At 48.5% G+C, this 20728-nt stretch overlaps 1 protein-coding gene and 1 gene segment (V, D, J or C); both read left to right on the plus strand.

Annotated features, from left to right (window-relative positions):
* The first annotated feature begins 2531 nt into the window (after positions 1-2531).
* On the plus strand, positions 2532-17521 carry LOC142049210 (Ig mu chain C region-like). The segment is given in 5 exon segments: positions 2532-2955; positions 12644-12949; positions 13524-13862; positions 13949-14275; positions 16959-17521. Coding segments are annotated over 5 exon segments (1792 nt in total).
* A 445-nt stretch (positions 17522-17966) lies between these two features.
* Positions 17967-20728, plus strand: part of LOC142049211 (purine nucleoside phosphorylase-like) — a 9480-nt gene continuing 6718 nt past the window's right edge. The window contains exons 1-2 of the mRNA XM_075076675.1: positions 17967-17981; positions 20513-20638. Of these exons, the coding sequence (XP_074932776.1) occupies positions 17967-17981; positions 20513-20638 (141 nt within the window). The remainder of the gene's footprint in view (positions 17982-20512; positions 20639-20728) is intronic.

Genomic DNA, 20728 nt, shown 5'->3' on the forward strand with positions numbered 1-20728 from the left:
GTTTAGCGCCAGTTCTGCAGCCAACCTGGAGAGGTTTTGTCTTTCAATTCCATTTTTGCTGCCAGTACGAGGACACTCTTGCCCTGTGCCCCCAGTTGTGCCCAGCTCGAGGGAGGCTTTTCCTCCTGTGGTGAGTTTTTAACCAAAAATATGGGATGTTTTGCCCTTCATGTGCAGTTTGGACCCAAATCTCTGGGTGATTTTCCCCTTTAGTGGCTGTTTTTAGCCCCAACTCTGTGGATGCTTTTGACCGTGGGTGGTTTTGCCCCAAACAGGGAGACGCTTGTTCAGGGACAGACACTTTGGCCCAAATTCTCCCCATGATTTCAACTTTTTACACCAGTTTGTACAAATTTTCATCCAAAAAACGGTGATAGTTTTGAATTGGTGGCAAGATTTGACAAATCTTGTGAGCATTTGGCTTTTCAGGTCACTGTTTTCTGGAAATCTAGGCAGGCTTTGCCCTTTCGGGACATTCTCGACCCAAAGCTGGGCCCGCTTTGCCCTTTCGGGACATTCTCGACCCAAAGCTGGGCCCGCTTTGCCCTTTCGGGACATTCTCGACCCAAAGCTGGGCCCGCTTTGCCCTTTAGGGCCATTCTCGACCCAAAGCTGGGCCCGCTTTGCCCTTTAGGGCCATTCTCGACCCAAAGCTGGGCCCGCTTTGCCCTTTAGGGCCACGGTTGCCCCAAAGCTGGGCCCGCTTTGCCTCTTGGAGTCAGGCTCGGCCCAAAGCTGGGCCCACCCTGGCTCTTGGCACCATTCCCCACCCAAAGCTGGCCGGGCTCTGCCTCTTGAGGCTCTTGTTTTGGCTCTTCTGGTGCGTTTTGCCCCACATCAGGGGATATTTTGCCTTTCGTGGGCACCTTTGCCCCAGAGATGCCCACGCCCTTTCTCTTTGGGGCAATTATTGCCCAAATATGGGGGTTCTTGTGTTTTTAGAGCCAGTTCTGCACCAAGCCTGGGGATGTTTTGTCTCTTGACGCCTTTTCTTGCCCCCAGCACGAGGAAGCTGTTGCCCTGCAGCCCCAGTTATGCCCAGCTCTAGGGATGATCTTTCCTTCTCTGGTCACTTTGAAATCGGATCTGGGGATGTATTGTGTTTTATTCCCATTTTTGCCCCCAAAAAAGGGGTTAATTTTTAATTTTCTGGGCATTTTGAGGCTTGAGAGGGAGGAGCTGAGGCTGTGGGCGCTCGGGCACGTGGCCCCGCAGAGGAGGGGGCTGCGCCGCCGGGGGGATTTTGTGCCTCCCTGTGTCACCGTGGGAGCTGTTGTTGCTTGTTATACATGTATGGGTGTTGACTACGGGTGTTGTGATGATACTACCACGGTGGTGCAGGCGGTGACAAAAACGCTGTTGGGGCTCAGCTCCGCTCCCGGCAGCGGCTGCGCCCGGGGGGGCCTTTCCCGGGGGACCAGCCCCTGCTTGTGCCCTCTTCCCCTTCCTGCCGCCCCGGCACCACAGCTGCAGCCGCTTCTCCTTTTATCCCCATTTTTACCCTGTATCTGGATGTGTTTTTCCCTTTATTGTCAATTTTCCATGGAATGTGAGGGGTTTTTGCCTCAAGTTTATCAATTTTTCCCCAAAGCTTGAGGTTCCTTTCCTTCTAGGACCAGTTTTTGCTCCAAATCTGGGCATCGTTTTGCTTTTCTGTCCTGTTTCAACCCAAACCTGGGATGCTTTTGCTCTTTTTTGCCCTTTTTATTGTAAATCTAGGTTTGCTTTTGTCCTTTATGACTTATTTTGCTCAAAATCTGGGTCTTTTTGTCCCCTTTTTTCTTTTACTACCTTTTTTTTTTACCTAAACCTGTCAATATTTTTGCTCTTTATGGGCATTTCTGTGCCAAGTGTTGGGAGTTTTTCTATTTCTTGCTAGTTTTGCCCCAAATTTGGACATACTTTGGGCTTTTATGCCTAATCTTACCCCAAATCCAGGGATCTTTTGCTTCTTTGAGCCATTTTTATCCCAAATATTGGCATATTTTTGGTTTTCATAGTCATTTTCCCTTAGGTATGGGAATAATTTTGCTGTTTATGTCGTTTTTTAAACAAAAATGATGATATTTTTCCCCTTTATGTTAATATTTGTAGCAAATATGGGGATGCTTTTACCCTCTATGGCCAGTTTTGCCCCAAATTTTAAGATGCTTTTGACTTTTATGGTTTTTTTTTCCCCCCAGATATTGGTATTTCCCTGCCTTATATGGGCATTGTTCCCAAATACGGTTTTTTCCTCTTTATCACCCATTTTTTCTCCAAATATTTGCATGGTTTTGACTCTTTTAGCTCATTTTGCCCCAGATATTCAGATGGTTCTGCCTTTTATGTCCTTTCCCACCAAATATGGGTTATTCCCTGCCTTATATGGGCATTGTTCCCAAATATGGACATTTTTCCTCTTTATCGCTATTTTTGCCCCAAATATTGGGATTCTTTTGCCTTTTTTGACTCATTTTTCCCCAAATTTTTGGACGCTTTTGCCTTTTACATCATTTCCCCAACAAAATACAGGTATTTCCCTGCCTTATATGGGCATTGTTCCCAAATATGGGGATTTTTTTCCTGTTTATCGCCATTTTCCCCCCCATAAAGCGACGCTTTTTCATATTGTGGCTTCTTTTTCCCTTTTCTCTCCATTTTTAGCCCATTTTTTAAGACGACCTCCACATTTTTGTTGCACCCGCCAGCGCAACAAGGAGGAGGAAAAACACCCCCGTTTTAATCCCCGGGGACGGACCCAAAAAGGGCCAAAAAACGAGGGGGGAAAAAATGTTTTTTTAAAGTTTTTTAGAGGTTTAAGAAAAGCGAAAAATGGTAAAAAACGGGTTTTAGCCCCCAGAAGTGAGCGGGGGGAGGGGTTTTTGCACGGCGGGGCCGCGGCGCCGCCTCACCGTGGCAATGTTGGTGGTATCGACGCGTGGGGCAGCGGAACCGTCGTCACCGTCTCCTCCGGTAAGTCCTCGTCGCCACCGTCTCGCCATCACCGATTTTGGCCCTTTTGTCCCCAAAATTTTGGCCTGGGGGGGGGCTCGAGGGCGGGAGACCCCCCCTTTCGGGGGCCAAAAACGGGGCCAAAGGGGTGTCAGTGGGTCAAAATGTCGGTTTTAGGGCGTTTTAAGGGGGAAATGTCAGTTTGGAGGCGATTTGAGGTCAAAAATGTCAATTTTTAGGGGGCGAGGGTTTTGGCCGGCGACAATTTGAGGGCCAAAAATGGATGAAAAAGTCGATTTTCAGGTCTTTTTGTGTGTGTGGGGGGGATCACCCCGAGGTGACTGGATGGCAAAATTGGGCAAAAAAAGTCGATTTTAGGGTCTTTTTTTAGTGGAAAAAAGTGATTTGTAGGTGATTTAACGGCAGATTTGGCCAAAAATGTCAATTTTAAGGTCATCTTTTATGGGCAAAAAATCATCCATCAGTGATTTAATGGCGTTTTGGGCAAAAAACCCCATGATTTTAGGGTCTTTCTACCAGGGAAAATTAATTTGGAGGCAATGCAATGGCAGATTTAGGTCAAAAACCTGTCAGTTTTAGGGTCTTTTGGGAAAAATGAATCTGGGCATGATTTTGGTGGTCAAAAATAGGTGAAAGTCAATTTTTGAGGGGATTTTGCGGTAAAAAAAAAACATTTGGAGGTGATTCTGCGGTGAAAAATAGGACAAAAAGTCAATTTTAGGGACTTTTTTTGTGGAAAGAATAATTTGGGGGCAATTGGCTGGCAAAAATGGGCCAAAAGCCCCCAGTTTTTAATATTCAATTGAGGTGGTTTTGGGTAGAGTAGAAATAGTGATTTTTTTTCTCCCCTAGTATAAAATATTAAATAGAAAAATTAATACATATATTTTCTGGGGGAGAAATCACTTCGTTTGGGTGAGATGGGGAGAAAAAATAACCTTTTGGGTCAAAACAAGCTGCAAAAATTGTTTGGTGGAGAAAAGCAGGGAGGAATTTGAGCTGTTTTTTAGTGTTTTTTTTTTGTGGATTTTTAAGTGGTTGTTGGAGCTTCTTTATAAATATATTTAAAATTTGAAATATCAAGATGTTTAGATAGAAAACATATGAAGATATAAAATATAGAAATATTTTATATGTAGATAGTTATAAAATATAAAAATATTTAAAATATTCATATATTTTATATTTATAAAATATTAAATATTAAATATATTTATATATTTTATCTTTATAAAAGATGAAATATAAAATATATTAATATATTCTATATTTATATTTATAATATATAAATATTATAGATATAAAATCGAAAATATTTAAAATAAATTAGGGATAAAATAGAAAATATTATAAAATATTAGATATTTATTTTAAAATAGAAAATATTTATTATGAAATAGAAATTATTTACTTTAAAATAGAAATAATTATTTTAAAATAGAAAATGGTCATTTTAGGTCATTTTGCCCTTTTTTTGAGATATTTTGGGGGGGGTTGAGTGAAATTTGCCGGTTGAAGTCCCCAAATTTCAATTTCTCTGAATCTTCTTGATTTTGCCTCTTTTATCACAGTTTTTTTTTTTAAGAAATGTGGTATTTTGGGGGCTCTTGGGTGAATTCGGGGGGTTTAGCCTTGACTTTTTTTTTTTAAAAATCTTAATTTTTATAATTCTTAGGTTTTTTTTTTTTAAGAGAAGCCGATCCCAAACCCCATTTTTCTGTAGAAAAAGATTTAATTTCATTTTTGGTGTTTGTTTTTTTTTTTTCAGAGGAGTTTGGCTTTAAAACCCCCCAAATTCCGATTCAAATCCTTTAATGGGAGATCGATGGTTTTAATTCCTTCATTTATAGGAAATTTATTGATTCCGATAAAAACCCTGATTATTTCCCTCCCAATTTGGCTATTTTACGATTTCTAATCAATTAAAAGATGATTAAATTGTAAGTGGGGCCTTTGAAAAATGGGTTTTTTACCCTTTTTGCCCCATTCTTGTGAATTAAATGGACATTCCCCCCCCCCCCCCCCCCCCGATTTACCAAAACCGGCACAAAATCCCCCCATTCATCTAATTTCTAATTCCTTGATTCCCAATTAATTTCTATTTCCATGAATTAGCGATAATTAGGGTTCCTGGTCGCTCTTAGCCTTGGACAGGGCTGTTTTGGGTCCAAAAAATGGGGTTTTGGGGGAGTTGAGGGGAAAAGAGCGACGCACCAGGGTCAAAGATGTCGCAGCCGTTCGGCTTTGAGGCCAAATTAACCCAAAAACCTGATTTTTTTTCCCACTTGTGCTAAAAAAACAACCTCTCGGCCCCTTTTTCAGCAAGAATCCCCTTTTTTTAAGGGTTTTTGAGGCAAAACGTGGCGATTTCTGGGGCAGCGTGTGGGGCTTCCTGGTATTGTTTTGCTATTTTATGTATTTTTAGTAAAGAGAAAAATATTAAGTAAGAGAAAAACAAATCTGGAAATAGAGAATATATAATTAAGTAGATCAATATGTAATATTTAATTTCTAGAATATAAAATAGATAATATAAAATTTATACAAAGGTTATCTATGATAGGAAATTTATATAAATTTCATATTAGATTTAATTTTTATATAAAATTTTATATAATAGAAAATTTATATAGAAATTATAAATAATATGAAATTTATATAAAAATATGTATAATAGATTTATATTAAAATTTTAAATAATATGAAATTTATAAAAAATAATAGAACATTTATATAGAAATTATAAATAATATGAAATTTATATAAATTACATATAATACGAAAATTGTATAGAAATTATATATAATATGAAATTTATATTAAAATTCATGTTATATATAATTTTAAATAAAATCTATATATAATATATAAAGCATATATAAATCTTATATATAATAATATATGTAATATATAATATATAATAATATATAAGTTTATACATTAAATAGATATAAGATTTATATATAAAATTTATATAAAAGTTATATTTTAACTTCTTAATATTAATTTTATGTTTTATACATAATATAAAATTAATATATAAACATTTTCTAAAAAATATAGATACGATATAAAAGTTATATATAAATTTAATAGATATAATTTAAATCATATATAAAATAAAGTCTATCATATAAAATATAAAATTAAATATATAAAAAATAGTAAATATAGAAGTATATTGAAAATAAATAAATGGCTTTTAAAATTCAAAATATAAATAATAATATAGAAAATGAACGTATTAAAAAATAGAGTATGAAAATGTCATAGCAGAGAGCGAAGGGATAAAACTGGTAGTAAAATCCATCGAAATAAAATAGGAAAATAGGGAAAAAAAGTTGCTATTTGACATTCAGGGCGCCACGTCCCAGCGAGGCCCCAAAACCACAACTTTTTCACCCAGGGCTGTGCTGGGACCTCACAAAAATCCCCTTTTTCTGGCCCTTTTGGGGCCTTCAGAGCCAGGGCAAAAAAACCTCAAGAAATTAAATTAAATTAAATTATATTATATTAAATTAAATTAAATTTTCTGTCGGGGGCCCAAAATGGCGGCTTTTGGGGCCGCAGGTGGCAGCTGCACTTCGGGGGTTTTTCAACCCAGAGTTGCCAAAAATAGCCCAGTTTTGGTTTCGAAAACAGCAAAAAACGAGAAGCAGGTTTTTCCCAATTCCTCTTTTTTTTGGAGTGGGTTGTTTTTTGCATGAAACCCCCCCCCAAAAAAATCAATAAATACTAAAAGGCACCCGAGCGAATCCGGCCTGAAAAACAGCACCTGGTTTTTGGGTCAAAATAACCCTTTTTTTAGTGGCGGGAAAGGGGGACGAGGAGGGGTTTGGGCTGAATTCAGGCAGTTTGGGGCAAAACTCGAGCCATCGCGAGGGGAAATTGTTGGCGTAATGTCGATAAAAAACACGGCTTTTTTAAAAATCGCGTGTTTTAAGGGCGATTTAACGTGGTTTTTCGCTAATCGACAACATTTTAGTGGCGGCCCAAAAGGGAATCGATGCGGCGGAATTTCTGTTTTGGGGGGTCTCGTCTGCAGCATTTGTCAGGGTTTATGCGAAATTTATTAGGTGTTATGGGGAAATTATGCGAAATTCATAGGTATTATGTGAAATTAATTAGGTATTGTGGGAAATTAATAGATATTATCTGCAATTAATAGATATTATCTGAAAATTATTAGATATTAGCTGAAATTTTTTAGGAATTATATGACATCTATTAGCTATTATCTGAAATTTATTAGATATTACACGAAATTTATTAGATATGAAGGAAAAAATTAATGTATTAGGAATAATTAATTGATATTATATGAAATTTATTAGATAATATATGAAATTTATTAGATATTACACAAAATTTATTAGTTAGATGAAATTTATTAGATATTGTATGAAATTTATTAGGTATTATATGAAATTTATTATATATTGTACGAAAATTATTAGTTATACAAAATTTATTAGATATTACATGAAATTTATTAGATATTATACAAAATTTATTAGATATTGTACGAAATTTATTGGATATTATATGAAATTTCTTAGATATACGAAATTTATTAGATATTGTATGAAATTTATTGGATATTATATGAAATTTATTAGATATACGAAATTTATTAGATATTGTACGGAATTTATTAGATATTAAACGAAATTCACTAGATAGTAAAAATATATGATTTTCCACGAGAATTAATAGCTATTATGTGACATTTATTAGATGCTATGTGAAATTTATGAGCTATTACACGAAATTTATTCGTTATCATCGGAAATCTATTAGTTATATGAAAGTTATTAGTTGTTTTACGAATTTTATTAGATATTAGACAAAATTTGTGCCATATTCTAAAAATTTTATTAGACATTATGCAGAATTTATTAGGTATTGAGGAGAATTAATACGTTAGGAATAATTAATGGCTATTAGCTGATTATTAGAGGTGATTATTAGGTTTATCGCTGAAAATAAATCGCATTATTAATAGATTAATACAGATAACCAAGATATTATCTTAATATTGATTTATTAATATATCTAAATATCGATAGGACGTATAATAGGGGAGTATATTGATATCTATAGCTATTAATCCATCAATAGCCATCTATATTAATAACTAGCTATTGATCGTTAATAATTAATCGTTAATAATTGATTGTTAATGATTGATTGTTAATAATCGAGCGCTAATAATCGTTAATAACCGATGGTTAATAGTCTATTGTTAATAATCGACCGTTACACTCGATTGTTATAATTGATCGTTAACAATTTATTGTTATTAATAGAACGTTAATAACAGATCCTTAATAATTGATTGTTATAACGGCTCGTTAATAATGTATCATTATAAGTGGTCGTTATAATTGATCGTTATGATCGGTCGTTATAATAGACCATTAATAATCGATCATTAATAATCCTTAATATCTGAGCCTTAATAATCGAGCCTTAATATTCAATCCTTATTAATTGATTGTTAATGATTGACCGTTATAATTGATCATTAATAATAATCAATCCTTAACGATTGATCGTTCTTATTACTCATTAACAATATATCGTTATAATCAATCATTAATAATCGATTGTTAAGCACACCTTGTTAATAACCGATAGTTAATAATCTATCAATACCTAGAGCTCTATTGACCCAGAACCTTATTAACGTAATTCGAATTAATTAATCCCCAATTATCGGGGTTAATTAGCCGTACCCTGGCCCCACCCCCATCTATTAAGGCCTAATTCAGACCGGTTTAGGCAGGATCAATTACTAAGCCCGGCTCAGGGGGCTTTTCCTGGGCTTTGGGGCAAAAACTAATGAGGGTTTAATGAGGTTTTGGGGAAATTTGGGGTTAATGAGGGGTTAATTAATTGGGGGGGGCATTAATTGGGAGCTTTAATTGCCTCTGGGAGGTCCCGTCCTGTTTATACTGGGGCAGCTGGGGGTGCCAGTACTGGTACCGGCCCGTCCTGGTCCCGTCTTGGTTATACTGGGGCAGCTGGGGGTGCCGGTACCGGTACCGGCCCGTACTGGTCCCGTCCTGGTTATACTGGGGCAGCTGGGGGTGCCGGTACTGGTACCGGCCCGTACTGGTCCCGTCCTGGTTCTACTGGGGCAGCTGGGGGTGCCGGTACCGGTACCGGCCCGTACTGGTCCCGTCCTGGTTCTACTGGGGCAGCTGGGGGTGCCGGTACCAGTACCGGCCCGTACTGGTCCCGTCCTGGTTATACTGGGGCAGCTGGGGGTGCCAGTACTGGTACCGGCCCGTACTGGTCCCGTCCTGGTTCTACTGGGGCAGCTGGGGGTGCCGGTACCGGTACCGGCCCGTACTGGTCCCGTCCTGGTTCTACTGGGGCAGCTGGGGGTGCCGGTACCGGTACCGGCCCGTACTGGTCCCGTCCTGGTTCTACTGGGGCAGCTGGGGGTGCCGGTACCGGTACCGGCCCGTACTGGTCCCGTCCTGGTTCTACTGGGGCAGCTGGGGGTGCCGGTACCGGTACCGGCCCGTCCTGGTTCTACTGGGGCAGCTGGGGGTGCCGGTACCAGTAACGGCCTGTACTGGTCCCGTCCTGTTTATACTGGGGCAGCTGGGGGTGCCAGTACCGGTACCGGCCCGTACTGGTCCCGTCCTGGTTATACTGGGGCACTGGGGGGTGCCGGTACTGGTACCGGCCCATACTGGTCCCGTCCTGGTTATACTGGGGCACTGGGGGGTGCCGGTACCGGTACCGGCCCGTACTGGTCCCGTCCTGGTTATACTGGGGCACTGGCGGGTGCCAGTACTGGTACCGGCCCATCCTGGTTCTACTGGGGCAGCTGGGGGTGCCAGTACCGGTACCGGCCCGTACTGGTCCCGTCCTGGTTATACTGGGGCAGCTGGGGGTGCCAGTACCGGTACCGGCCCGTACTGGTTCTACTGGGGCAGCTGGGGGTGCCGGTACTGGTACCGGCCCGTCCTGGTCCCGTCCTGGTTATACTGGGGCAGCTGGGGGTGCCGGTACCGGTACCGGCCCGTACTGGTCCCGTCCTGGTTATACTGGGGCAGCTGGGGGTGCCAGTACCGGTACTGGCCCGTACTGGTCCCGTCCTGGTTCTACTGGGGCAGCTGGGGGTGCCGGTACCGGTACCGGCCCGTACTGGTCCCGTCCTGGTTATACTGGGGCAGCTGGGGGTGCCAGTACTGGTACCGGCCCGTACTGGTCCCGTCCTGGTTCTACTGGGGCAGCTGGGGGTGCCAGTACCGGTACCGGCCCGTACTGGTCCTGTCCTGGTTATACTGGGGCAGCTGGGGGTGCCAGTACCGGTACCGGCCCATACTGGTCCTGTCCTGGTTATACTGGGGCAGCTGGGGGTGCCGGTACTGGTACCGGCCCGTACTGGTCCCGTCCTGGTTCTACTGGGGCAGCTGGGGGTGCCAGTACCGGTACCGGCCCGTACTGGTCCCGTCCTGGTTCTACTGGGGCAGCTGGGGGTGCCGGTACCGGTACCGGCCCGTACTGGTCCCGTCCTGGTTATACTGGGGCACTGGGGGGTGCCGGTGCCGGTACCGGCCCGTACTGGTCCCGTCCTGGTTATACTGGGGCACTGGGGGGTGCCGGTGCCGGTACCGGCCCGTACTGGTCCCGTCCTGGTTCTACTGGGGCACTGGGGGGTGCCGGTGCCGGTACCGGCCCGTACTGGTCCTGTCCTGGTTCTACTGGGGCACTGGGGGGTGCCAGTACCGGTACCGGCCCGTACTGGTTCTACTGGGGCAGCTGGGGGTGCCGGTACCGGTACCGGCCCGTACTGGTCCCGTACTGGTATGTACTGATCCTGCAAAAAAGGCTGTGGGGCATCAAAATGGGGTTGTTTTGCCACATAATTGGGGTGTTTTGTGCCAAAAATGGGGGATTTTGCACCGAAATGGTGTATTATGCTCATGCACAGCTAGAATTTGCACCAAAACAGGGGGTTTTGCCCCAAAATGGGGGGTTTGTGCCGGAATTGGGGGGTTTCACACCAAAACGGGGGGGGGGGGGTTTGCACCAAAATGGTGAGTTTTGCTATTGCACAGCTGGAAGTTGCACCAAAATTGGGGGGTTTTGTGCCAAAATAGTGGGTTTTGCTCCGAAACGGTGGGTTTTGCACGTGCACAGGTGAATTTTGCACAAAAATAATGGGGTTTCGCACCAAAATGGCAGGTTTTGCACAGGCACAGCTGGATTTTGCACAAAATTGATGGGGTTTTGCATCAAAACGGTGGGTTTTCTACATGCACAGCTGGATTTTGCACCAAAATGATGGGTTTAGCACCGAAACAGCAGGTTTTGCTCATGCACATGTGGGTTGTGCACCAAAACGGCAGGTTTTCCACATGCACAGGTGGATTTTGCACCAAAATGATGGATTTTGCACATGCACAGCTGGATTTTGCACATGCACAGCGGAATTTTACACATGCACGGGTGGATTTTGCACCAAAATGATGGATTTTGCACTGAAACAGCAGGTTTTGCAAATGCACATGTGGATTTTGCCCCAAAATGGTGGGTTTTGCACATGCACATGTGGGTTTTGTGCACTGAAACAGCGGGTTTTCCACATGCACAGGCACATTTTGCACATGCACAGCTGGATTTTGCAGCAAAATGATGGGTTTTGCACTGAAACAGCAGGTTTTGCTTGTGCACATGTGGGTTTTGCACTGAAGCGGCAGGTCTTCAACATGCACAGCTGGATTTTGCACCGAAACGGCAGGTTTTGCACTGAAACAGCAGGTTTTGCTTGTGCACATGTGGGTTTTGCACTGAAACAGCAGGTTTTCCACATGCACAGCTGGATTTTGCACATGCACAGCTGCATTTTGCACCGAAACGGCGGGTTTTGCACTGAAACAGCAGGTTTTGCTTGTGCACATGTGGGTTTTGCACTGAAGCGGCAGGTCTTCAACATGCACAGCTGGATTTTGCACCGAAACGGCAGGTTTTGCACTGAAACAGCAGGTTTTGCTTGTGCACATGTGGGTTTTGCACTGAAACAGCAGGTTTTCAACATGCACAGCTGGATTTTGCACATGCACAGCTGGATTTTGCACATGCACAGCTGCATTTTGCACCGAAATGGCGGGTTTTGCACTGAAACAGCAGGTTTTGCTTGTGCACATGTGGGTTTTGCACTGAAACAGCAGGTTTTCAACATGCACAGCTGGATTTTGCACATGCACAGCTGGATTTTGCACTGAAACGGCAGGTTTTGCACTGAAACAGCAGGTTTTGCTTGTGCACATGTGGGTTTTGCACTGAAGCGGCAGGTTTTCAACATGCACAGCTGGATTTTGCACATGCACAGCTGGATTTTGCACATGCACAGCTGCATTTTGCACATGCACAGCTGCATTTTGCACCGAAACGGCGGGTTTTGCACTGAAACAGCAGGTTTTGCTTGTGCACATGTGGGTTTTGCACTGAAGCGGCAGGTCTTCAACATGCACAGCTGCATTTTGCACCAAAACGGCGGGTTTTGCGCATGCACGGGTGGTTATTTGTTTTCCCCGCCTGCACGGGCGCCCTTTGCACCGACCGGGCGCCTTCCGCCCCCAAACGCGGGCGCTCCGCACGCCCCCCCCCGTGGGGTTCCCCCTCCCCCCTAACGCCTCTTCTCTCCCCCCTCCCCCCTCCCCAGAGACCCCCCGCCCCCCCAGCCTCTTCCCGCTGGTTTCTTGCGCCCCGCCCGGCACGCAGGAGATCTACGCCGTGGGTTGCGTGGCCGTGGGTTTCCTCCCCGACGCCCTCGCCTTCAGCTGGAACTCCTCGAGCAAGAGCAGCGTCACGCAGGGCGTGGCCGCCTTCCCGTCCGCCGCGGCCGCCGGGCTCTACACGGCCGCCAGCAGCCTCGTGCTGCCCCTGCCGGAGGGGAAAGGCCAGCAGCCCTTCTACTGCCGGGCCGCCCACCCCCAGGGCGCGCGCGCCGTGGAGGTGGCCAACCACGGTGAGTGCGGCCTCCACCTGCGGCCTCCGTGCTGCCGCGGCCCCGCGCTGCTGCACCCCCGTGTCGCACCCCCGTGTCGCACCCGGGTGCTGCTGCACCCTTCGTGTTGCACCCTCGTGTTGCACCCTCGTGTCGCACCCTTTGTGTTGCATCCTCGTGTTGCACCCCCGTGTCGCACCCTCGTGTTGCACCCTCGTGTCGCACCCTCATGTCACACCCTCATGTCGCACCCTTTGTGTTGCATCCTCGTGTTGCACCCTTTGTGTTGCACCCTCGTGTCGCACCCTCGTGTTGCACCCTTTGTGTTGCACCCTCGTGTCGCACCCTCGTGTTGCACCCTCGTGTCGCACCCTTTGTGTCGCACCCTCGTGTTGCACCCTCATGTCACACCCTCGTGTCACACCCTCGTGTCACACCCTCGTGTCACACCCTCGTGTCACACCCTCGTGTCGCACCCTCGTGTCGCACCCTCATGTCGCACCCCCCGCCCCGCTGCTCCTGCAACCCCCCCCCCCCCCCAGCACTGGGGCTTTCCCCAACCACTCACCCCCTTGTTGCCCCTCCCTCTTTGCAGACCCCGCCCACCACGACCCCGCCCACCACGACCCCGCCCTCTCCGTCCGCCCGCCTTCCCGCGAGGATTTCGAAGGCCCCTTCCGCAACTCCAGCGTCGCCTGCGAGATCCGGGGCGTCGGCCGGCGCCCCGCCTCCCCCTCCCCCCCCCGCTGGTTCAGAAACGGCCTGCCCTTGACGGCCGGCGTCGTCACGGAGAAGGCGGAGCTGGAGGGCGGGGCCGCTTACGTCATCACCAGCCGGGCGAGCGTCAGCGAGAGCGAATGGGACGGCGGCGCCGTCTACGCGTGTCAGTGGGGGGAGGAGCTGCGCAACACGAGCAAAGCCCTGGAGTGCGGGTGTAAGTGGGCGTCGGCGGGGGCGGGGGCGGGGGGTGTGAATTCTCCTTTTGGGGTGAAACGACTGAAATCGATGGGTTTCTCGCAGACGGCCCGGCGGGTAACGAGGAGATCTCGGTGCACGTCGTCCCCCCCGTCTTCGCGGATATTTTCGAGGCGAAAGCGGCCAAGCTGAGGTGCAAAGTCGGGAACCTCTCGAGCGCGCTGGGCCTGGTCGTCACCTGGCGGAAAGAAGGGGGCGAGCGATTGGACAGCAAAAGGTCGCCCCAGGTGCTGCAGCCCAACGGGCTGCTGAGCGTCGAGGAGGTGGCCAGCGTCTGCGCCGAAGACTGGGACAAGGGGGAGGTTTATATCTGCAGGGTTTCCCACCCCGACTTGCTCTTCCCCACCGAGGTCAAGCTGCAGAAGAGCACGAGTGAGTAACGGGGAGGGGGGGGGGTGGGGGAGGGGTCGGGGGGGTGGGGGAGGGGGGGGGTTGCAAGAGGAGGGGAAGAGGGTGCAATTGCATCGCGCTTGTTTTCTGCAAAGCTGGGGGGAACGGGTGCAATGGCACCACCTCTTTTTGCAAAAAAAAATGGGGAAAGAGGTGCAATTGCACCACCTCTTTTTTTTTTGCAAATAATCGGGGAAACGGGTGCAATTGCAGCACCTCATTTTTTTTGCAAATAATCGGGGAAACGGGTGCAATTGCACCACCTCATTTTTTTTTGCAAATAATCGGGGAAACGGGTGCAATTGCAGCACCTCTTTTTTTTTGCAAATAATCGGGGAAACGGGTGCAATTGCAGCACCTCATTTTTTTTTGCAAACAATTGGGGAAACGGGTGGAATTGCACCACCTCATTTTTTTTGCAAACAATTGGGGAAACGGGTGCAATTGCAGCACCTCATTTTTTTTGGCAAACAATTGGGGAAACGGGTGCAATTGCAGCACCTCATTTTTTTTGCAAATAATCGGGGAAACGGGTGCAATTGCACCACCTCATTTTTTTTGCAAATAATCGGGGAAACGGGTGCAATTGCACCACCTCATTTTTTTTGCAAATAATCGGGGAAACGGGTGCAATTGCACCACCTCATTTTTTTTGCAAATAATCGGGGAAACGGGTGCAATTGCAGCACCTCATTTTTTTTGCAAACAATCGGGAAACGGGTGCAGTTGCACCACCTCATTTTTTTTGCAAATCATCGGGGAAACGGGTGCAATTGCACCACCTCTCTTTTTTTGCAAATAATCGGGGAAACGGGTGCGGTTGCAGCACCTCATTTTTTTTGCAAATAATCGGGGGAAACGGGTGCAATTGCACCACCTCATTTTTTTTGCAAACAATCGGGGAAACGGGTGCAATTGCAGCACCTCATTTTTTTTGCAAATAATTGGGAAATGGGTGCAATTGCAGCACCTCATTTTTTTTGCAAATAATCGGGGAAACGGGTGCAATTGCACCACCTCTCTTTTCTTGCAAATAATCGGGGAAACGGGTGCAATTGCAGCACCTCATTTTTTTTGCAAATAATCGGGGAAACGGGTGCAATTGCAGCACCTCATTTTTTTTGCAAATAATTGGCGAAACGGGTGCAATTGCACCACCTCATTTTTTTTGCAAATAATCGGGGAAACGGGTGCAATTGCACCACCTCATTTTTTTTTGCAAATAATCGGGGGAAACGGGTGCAATTGCAGCACCTCATTTTTTTTGCAAATAATTGGCGAAACGGGTGCAATTGCACCACCTCTCTTTTCTTGCAAATAATCGGGGAAACGGGTGCAATTGCAGCACCTCATTTTTTTTTGCAAATAATCGGGGAAACGGGTGCAATTGCACCACCTCTCTTTTTTTGCAAACAATCGGGGAAACGGGTGCAATTGCACCACCTCTCTTTTTTTGCAAATCATCGGGGAAACGGGTGCAATTGCAGCACCTCTTTTTTTTTGCAAACAATCGGGGAAACGGGTGCAATTGCACCGCCTCATTTTTTTTGCAAATAATCGGGGGAAATGGTGCAATTGCAGCACCTCATTTTTTTTGCAAATAATCGGGGAAACGGGTGCAATTGCAGCACCTCATTTTTTTTTGCAAATAATTGGGGAAACGGGTGCGGTTGCACCACCTCTCTTTTCTTGCAAACAATTGGGGGAAACGGGTGCAATTGCACCACCTCATTTTTTTTGCAAATAATCGGGGAAACGGGTGCAATTGCACCACCTCATTTTTTTTGCAAATAATCGGGGAAACGGGTGCAATTGCAGCACCTCTCTTTTCTTGCAAATCATCGGGGAAACGGGTGCAATTGCACCACCTCTCTTTTTTTGCAAATAATCGGGGGAAACGGGTGCAATTGCACCACCTCATTTTTTTTGCAAATAATCGGGGAAACAGGTGCAATTGCACCACCTCATTTTTTTTGCAAACAATTGGGGGAAACGGGGTGCAGTTGCACCACCTCTCTTTTCTTGCAAATCATCGGGGGAAACGGGTGCAATTGCACCACCTCTCTTTTTTTGCAAATAATCGGGGAAAACGGGTGCAATTGCAGCACCTCATTTTTTTTGCAAATAATCGGGGAAACGGGTGCGGTTGCAGCACCTCATTTTTTTTGCAAATAATCGGGGAAACGGGTGCAATTGCAGCACCTCATTTTTTTTGCAAATCATCGGGGAAACGGGTGCAATTGCGAGCACCTCATTTTTTTTGCAAATAATCGGGGAAACGGGTGCAGTTGCACCACCTCTCTTTTCTTGCAAATCATCGGGGAAACGGGTGCAATTGCACCACCTCTCTTTTTTTGCAAATAATCGGGGGGAAACGGGTGCGGTTGCAGCGCTGCTATTTTGCAAAATCCATGGCAGGCAACTGCTGTTCACTTTGCAAATCCCAGGGCTGCATTTGCCCCGTTCCTTTTGCAAACCCAAGCCATGCAACCGCGGCTCGTTTTGCAAACCCCAAGCGATGCATTTGCACCGCCTATTTTGCAAACCCAAGCCATGCAATTTGCACCGTTTCTTTTGCAAAAACCCGGGGCTGCAAACCGCCCCCGCCCGCTTTGCTGACCGCCTCTCCCCTCCCCCCACCCCCCACCCCCCCCCCCCCCCGCAGGCCCGGACGCCACCCCGCCCTCCATCTACGTCTTCCCGCCGCCCCCGGAGCAACTCGCCATGCACGAGGCCGCCACCATCACGTGCCTGGTGAAAGGCTTCAACCCTCCCGACCTCTTCGTCCGTTGGCTCCGCAACGGCGACCCGATACCGGCCGCCCAATACGTCACGGCCCCCGCCCGCCCCCGAGGCCCGCTCGGCCGCCTCCTACTTCACCTACAGCGCCCTCACGGTCCGCAGCGACGACTGGGGCGCCGGCAACGTCTTCACGTGCCTGGTCGGCCACGAGCGAATCCCCTTGCAGGTTGCTCAGAAGTCGGTGGATAAAGCTTCGGGTAAACCCACCTCCATCAACGTGTCCCTGGTGCTCTCGGACGCCGCCAGCGCCTGCTACTAAATCCCCTCCCCCCACCCCTCCTCCCCCCACCCCCCCCCCCCCTTTTATTTTTTTTTTTTTTTAAAAAAAAAAAAACAAACCTCCTTTTTGCACAAATTCCTTTAAAACAAACAAACAAAAAAAAAAAAAAAAAAAGAATCCCCAGGTTTTGCCCCTCCCCCCTCCAAACCTTAGCAATAAAATCGATTAATTTTATTATATATATAATTTTTTCCCCCCCTTCCCTCTCATGGAAAAGAAGCGCCGCCGCGCCCGGTCTTTGCGTTGGGGGGAGGGGGGCGGGGGGAGGGGCGGCCCTGCATTCCCCGCTCGGCTGGGGGTGGGGGAAGGGCTTTTTGGGAAAGGGGGGGGGGTGAGGGAGGTGGAAAAAGGGGAGGGGGGTCGCTTTGGGGCGCAGGCGGCCTTTGCAGCGTCAGCCTCGCGCAAGCGCTCGTGCCTTGCGTGCACCGTCTTGCACGCTCCCGCCTCTTGCTGCGTCGTCGCGTTGCATCACTTCATTGCGTCGTCGCGTTGCCACCGTCTCGTTGCATCGTCCTGCTGCATCCCCTTGCAAGTGCTCGTCTCTTCCTTGCACCCCCTTGCAACGTCCCGCTCCTTGTTGCACCCCTCTCGATGCCTCGTTTGCAGGTGCTCGTGTCTTGCTGCGTCCTCTTGCAAGCTCCCGTCTCTTCTTGCATCCCCTTGCAAGTGCTCACGTCTTGCTGGCACCATCTGGCTTGCAGCGTCTTGCAAGCGCCCGCCTCTTGCTGCATCGTCCCGTTGCATCGTCTTGTTGCATCGTCTTGCAAGTGCTCCCATCTTGCATCCCCTTGCAAGCTCCCGCCTCTTGCTTGCACCGTCTTGCAAGTGCTCGTGTCTTGCAACCTTGCGCCATCGTGCAAGCTCCCGCCTCTTGCTGCTTCGTCCCGTTGCATCATCCTGCTGCATCCCCTGGCAAGTGCTCGTCTCTTCCTTGCACCCCCTTGCAACGTCCCGCTTCTTGTTGCACCCTCTTGCTGCTGCGTTTGCAAGTGCTCAAGTCTTGCTGCATCCCCTCGTCGCATCCCCTTGCAAGTGCTCGTGTCTTGCTGCACCCTCTTGCGCGCTCCCGCCTCTTGCACCCTCCTGCCGCATCCCCTTGCACCCTGTGCGCCGCGCCCTTGCACGCACCGTGCCTTTGCATGCACCGTGCTCTTGCACGCACGATTCTCTTGCACACGCCGCCCTGTTGCACGCACCGTTCTTTTGCATGCACCGTGCTCTTGCATGCACCATCCTGATGCAAGCGCCACACCCTTGCACGCACCGTGCCTTTGCATGCACCGCCCCCTTGCATGCGCCATCCTTCTGCCTGCACCACTCTCTTGCACGCACCCTCCTGTTGCATGCACTGTGCTTTTGCACGCGCGATTCTCTTGCACGCACCGCCCTCCTGCACGCACCGTGCTCTTGCATGCACCCCCCCTTTGCACGCACCAGTCTTTTGCATGCACTGTCTTCTTGCACTCACCGCCCTCTTGCCTGCACCATCCTTTTGCAGTCAACGTGCTCTTGCCTGCACTGCGCTCTTGCACGCACGACCTTCCTGCATGCACCGTGCTCTTGCATGCCCCGTCCTTTTGCATGTGCCGCCCTTCTGCATGCACGACCCTCTTGCATGCACCGCGCTCTTGCATGCACCGCGCTCTTGCATGCACCGCCCTCTTGCATGCACCGCGCTCTTGCATGCACCGCCCTCTTGCATGCACCGCCCTCTTGCATGCACCGCGCTCTTGCATGCACGACCCTCTTGCATGCACCGCGCTCTTGCATGCACTGCCCTCTTGCATGCACCGCCCTCTTGCATGCACCGCCCTCTTGCATGCATGAACCTGTTGCATGCACCGCCCTCTTGCAGGCACCGTGCTTTCCCAAGCACCCCCCTTTTGCACGCGCCGCACTCTTGCATGCACGACCCTCTTGCACGCGCCGTCCTTTTGCACGCACCGTGTCCTTGCACGCGACCCCCCCTTTTGCACACACCCCCCCCTTTTTCCTGCGCCGCCCTCTTGCACGCGCCGCCCCTCGCCCGTTGCAACCAGCCGCGCCCCTTTTCCCCTCCCCCCACCCCCAAATCCTGCAAAAGTTAAAGCAGGGTTGGGGGGGGGGGAGGGGAAGGGACGCCCCCCTCCCCCCGCGCGTGACCCTGACGCTGTTTTGGGTCTCAAAGCGCTCGTTTGTGGGGGCGGGGGGGGGGGGCGGGGGGAGGGATTGGGGGGCGGGGGCGGCTGCAGGCAGCAGGGCTGAACCCCACGATTTTCCGGGTGCAAAGGCTGGATTTTGGGATAAAACCCCACGATTTGGGGCCAAACACCCCGATTTTGGGCAAAACCTCCCGATTTTGGGTGAACCTCCACGATTTTGTGTGAAACACCCCAATTTTGGGCCAAAACCCCACGTTTTTGGGGGTGCGCCCCCCAGATTTTGGGGATAAACACCCCGATTTTGGGGTGTGCCCCCCGGATTTTGGGCATAAACCCTACGATTTTGGGGCAAACACCCCGATTTTGGGCTCAACACCCCGATTTTGTGCCAAACCCCCCCCCCCGATTTTGGGGTGCGCCCCCCAGATTTTGGGTGAAACATTCAGATTTTGGGTGAAGCACCCGATTTTGGGGCAAAATCCCCCTGATTTTGGGGGTGTGCCGTGCCCCCAGATTTTGGGGCAAACACCCAGATTTTGGACCAAACACCCTAATTTTGGGCCAAAATCCCCCTGATTTTGGGGTGCGCCCCCAGATTTTGGGGATAAAGACACCGATTTTGGGTGCACCGCCCGGACTTTGGGCTAAAAGCCCCATATTTTGGGCTAAACACCCTAATTTTGGGCCCAAAACCCCCCCGATTTTGGGGTCCTGCCCCCCCCCCGAATTTGGGCTCAACCCCCCGATTTTGGGGCGCGAGCACCCTGACCCCCACCCTCGCTTGCTCAGCACCCCCCGCCTCCCCCCCCCCCGCAGTGCCTCCCCCTCCCCCACCCCACCCCAAAACCGCTTTTCCCAGCTTTGTCCGTAGCCAAAACCCCCCGAAATCCACCCAAAACGGCCCCCTCCCTCCCCTTGGCACCCCAGGGTGCTCCCTCCCCCGGCCGGGTGACGGCGCTAACCGCCCCTCCCCCCCTTTTTGTGCCCCCCCTCCAGCCTTCCTCGACGGCTTCGCTGAGGGGGGAGGACGACGACCTCAACAACCTCTGGGCGACGGCCTCGACCTTCATCGTCCTCTTCATCCTCAGCCTCTTCTACAGCGCCACGGTCACCTTGATCAAGGTACGGGGCGGCGCCACCCGCCCCCCCCAAACCCCGCCCCCCCAACCCCCCCCAAAACCCCCCAACACCCCCAACCTTCGTTTTTCAAAA

This window comes from Phalacrocorax aristotelis, chromosome 34, assembly GCF_949628215.1.
Source record: "Phalacrocorax aristotelis chromosome 34, bGulAri2.1, whole genome shotgun sequence".
NCBI classification, from domain to species: Eukaryota; Metazoa; Chordata; class Aves; order Suliformes; family Phalacrocoracidae; genus Phalacrocorax; species Phalacrocorax aristotelis.